This window comes from Emiliania huxleyi (genome assembly GCF_000372725.1).
Source record: "Emiliania huxleyi CCMP1516 unplaced genomic scaffold EMIHUscaffold_64, whole genome shotgun sequence".
Lineage (NCBI taxonomy): Eukaryota > Haptophyta > Isochrysidales > Noelaerhabdaceae > Emiliania > Emiliania huxleyi.
In genome coordinates this window covers 74,257-77,665 of record NW_005197198.1, presented here as the reverse complement: position 1 = coordinate 77,665, position 3,409 = coordinate 74,257, and the positions used below count along the sequence as shown (strand labels likewise).

At 64.0% G+C, this 3,409-nt stretch overlaps 1 protein-coding gene across 1 annotated transcript; it reads left to right on the top strand.

The window, feature by feature from the left end:
- Window positions 1-2,552: 2,552 nt before the first annotated feature.
- EMIHUDRAFT_56054 (hypothetical protein) lies at window positions 2,553-3,206 on the top strand (the record flags this gene model as incomplete). The annotated part of the gene is made up of 1 exon (XM_005763221.1): window positions 2,553-3,206. A coding segment is annotated over one exon (654 nt), but the record flags the coding sequence as incomplete, so codon positions are not given.
- Between the last annotated feature and the right edge of the window lie 203 nt (window positions 3,207-3,409).

The following is a 3,409-nucleotide window of genomic DNA, read 5'->3' as shown; positions in this document are numbered from 1 at the left end:
ACGCAGACTTTTGTCCACCCACCAGGGTTAATCAGCTGGACCGAATTTTACCAAGTTGGTCGCCGTTGGACGTATCCAGTGTTCACTGTCTACGTGTAGCGACGGGCGCTGCGCGATAGCTGCTTTGTGGGTCCCGTGAGCCAAGTCAGCGTCGGGCTGCGCAGCCGGTCGCCATATGTTCGCTCGCCGTGGTCACAAGCCATCGAGGAAGCCACCACACCAGGGCCACAATCGCGTTGCGGACCAGGTGTGTGACCCTGGCGGTGGCGAGCCTTTGGCGCACAGCGTGAGCATGCCAGCACGGCTCGCATCAGGGCTGCACCCGTCGCCGAGCACCTCGTGCACTCCACACGGATCGGGTGATGCCACGAGCCCGCTGCGCGGCTGCACCGAGTGGCTCTCTGTGGCAGGGAGTGCACTTTTATGCCACATGTTGGCGTTGCCTCGCAGCATGCCGAGTGGGCCTTCTGTCTCTGAGGAAGAACCGAAATGCGAATTCGCGCCCTGCCGATCTCCGAGTGGTCAGCCGGAGAGGTCTGTGGACACGTGTGCAGTCGAGGCAGCCGCGGTCGGCGCGTCTCTGGCATCTGCGTGGTGAGCACCCTGGCGGTATGCGTGCGCAGCAGGCTCAACGCAGGGCCAGTTGACGTGTCCGGTCGGAGGTGGAGCGCTACCAACGGCTCGAATGGTTCCTCGCGGGTCGGATTCCGTCCACGCGCACGCGTCGGGCACCCGCTCAGCAGCACCGAGGGGTATCTGTCGCGTCACAGCCATCGTGTGCTGCAGCCTCCGGCAAACCAGTGCCGGCAACTGGCCACCATCGACACACGGAGAACCGCTCGCACGAGTCAGCCCAGAGGCGATCGATGGGCGGGAGAGGCCTCTGGTACGGACATACAGCTCGGGCCCGACGGACGGCGCGAGGGGGCGATCTCGCGCGGGTCCAACTTTGGCCTGTGGAGGCGTGAAGAGGGGAAGCGGAAGGAAAGGCCCCCCTGTTTTTCTTTATTACATGTCTCATAGCCTCTATATCCTTTTTCTGGAGTTTGGTTTGGAGTTTGGTTTCTCTATGTATTCTAAAGGCGCGGCGCCAAACTCCAAACCAAACTCCAAAAATAGATATAAAGGTAAGCTTGCGTCAGAGAATCTCGCGAGGATCTGGCGCGCCTCAATTCAACGAACCCACGCCGAGCGACGCTCCCGGCGTGCGGATCTTGCTTGACAGGTGCCTCGCTGCGTGCGCCGCTGCGCCTGCGCTCGGCCCTCGCTGCCTGCGCCTGTCTGTCAGCCTGGACACGCTCACGGCGCTCGCGGCGCAGTCACTGTGGCTGGTCCGAGCGGGCGCGGCATGCTGCGGCTCCACACTGCCACTGCAGCCTCTAGGCAGAGAGGAGCCAGTACTCCTCTGTTCAACGCATAGGCGATCGCAACTCGACCCCTGCCACCGCGCTGGCGCGTGCTGCCGCTCGTGTCTGCGCGACAGTTCCGATGAAACCGTGCTCCACCCTCCCGTGACGGCCCGAGCCTCAACTCCAGGCTCAGCTGAGAGATACACTGCTACTGGTGGCTGAGCGTCGGAGGTGCCCTCTCAGCTATGTGTCTTGGTCCGTGAGGACAGTCTGCCAGCTCCCCTGGTCATGCGCTAGCCGTCTCGGCCGATCGGTCCCCGGCGGCCGTATTTGTGTGTTGCTGCTGCGGCCTCGCAGTAGCCTTGCCGGGCTGCCCCCAGCGAAAGATAACTTCAACATTCACTTCAACACTGGCGATACGGCAGCCGCTATACGTGCATAGGTCATACGCAACACGTGGGCAGCCTCCCCCCCCGTGAAAAGTCCATGAGTCGCCGTCAGGCCGTCGGACTGGCGCCACTGGCGGTGCAGCAGTGATTCCCGCAAGTCGCCTTGGTGCTCGCGATCGCCCTCGCCGCCCCTCACTTCGCCCCCGGGCCAAGCCTCCGGTGCCGTGTCTACCCCACAGCCCCCGATTTGGACGCCCGAGGCTCGGCTGTGTCCGGGTGTGCATGAAAAACGAGAAAACAGGCCTTTTTGGGAAAGCCGACTTTGCCCCTTAAACAGAGCAAGTACCGGGTAAGCTCGTACGGCCAGGATCCTGCCAGGGTCGCCCACGGGTCAAAAATTTCTTCGCTCCGCGTATTCAACACGTAGGACATCAAAATGGGTCAAAATGGGCTATTTCACGCCTCTTCAGGCTCCCAGATCCATCTTCTCACCACTGTCCATCCTGAAATTGCGTCACGAGGGTCACAGTGGCCTGTTAGACGCGCTGGGGTGCCAGGGGAAGGAGCCGTTACGACCGTTACGGCGTGGCCGACCGTTACGCGAGTGCGCGAAGTGCGGGACCAACCAACCAACATCTGGAGGCCTGGAGTGCGCAGAATGGGGGACCACCCAACCAACCCAGGGCCCGGAGTGGGTGAATAGGGTTGGCAGCTTGGTAATCCATCGGGTGCAGGGCCGACGTTGCCGGCGAGCCCCAGGGCCGGGAAGCCTGCGCGAATGCTGATCGACTCGTCGTGGCTGCCGCGTCCGGCGACCACGACCGCGCCGTATGCGTTGGTCGTGCTCAACGGTCACTACAGCAGCGACGCCGCGCTCGGCCGGCTGCGGAGCGGTGCACGCTTCTGCGTCTGCGGCGATGGCGGCGCAAACATACTGCACAGCTTTGCGAGCGCGCGCACGTCCGGATCGCACGATCTCTTCTCGCTGCGGCCTCCGGATGCCATCGTCGGCGACTTCGACTCGATCGACCCGACGGTCCGCGAGAGCTATGCGCGCGACGGCGTCGAGATCTCAGAGCTGTCGGACCAAGACTCGACCGACTTTGAAAAGTGCCTGGGGAGGGTGCACGCGTGGTGCAGTGACGCCGCCGTGGGCGCGGTGCCCGCGGCGGAGCTCATCGTCTGCGCGGTCGGCGCCTTTGGCGACCGGCTCGACCACGAGTTTGCCGCCATCAACGTGCTGCACGGCGACAGCGCGTCGCGCTTCAAGCGCGTGCTGCTGCTCTCCGAGGCGGCGTCGGCGTGCGTGCTGCCCGCAGGCCGCTCCGTCATCCGGCCCGACGCCGCCCTCGAGGGACCGACCTGCGGCTTGCTGCCCGTGGGTGGGCCTTGCGTCTGCAGCACCAGCGGGCTGCGCTGGGACCTCTCTAGCACGCCGATGCGCTTCGGCGGCCTCGTGTCGCGCTCTCGGCGGAGCGCGGCGCGGGCGGCGACGCGCGTCACACGTCTGGGTTGTGAATAGGCGGGCTCGTGTCCAGCAGCAATTGCATGGAGGTGCGGTGTGTGTGGGTGTGGGTGTGGGTGGGTGGGTGCGTGTGTGTGTGTGTGCGTGTGTGTGCGTGTGTGCGTGTGTGCGTGTGTGTGTGCTGAACCATTAATTTAAGTTTACTT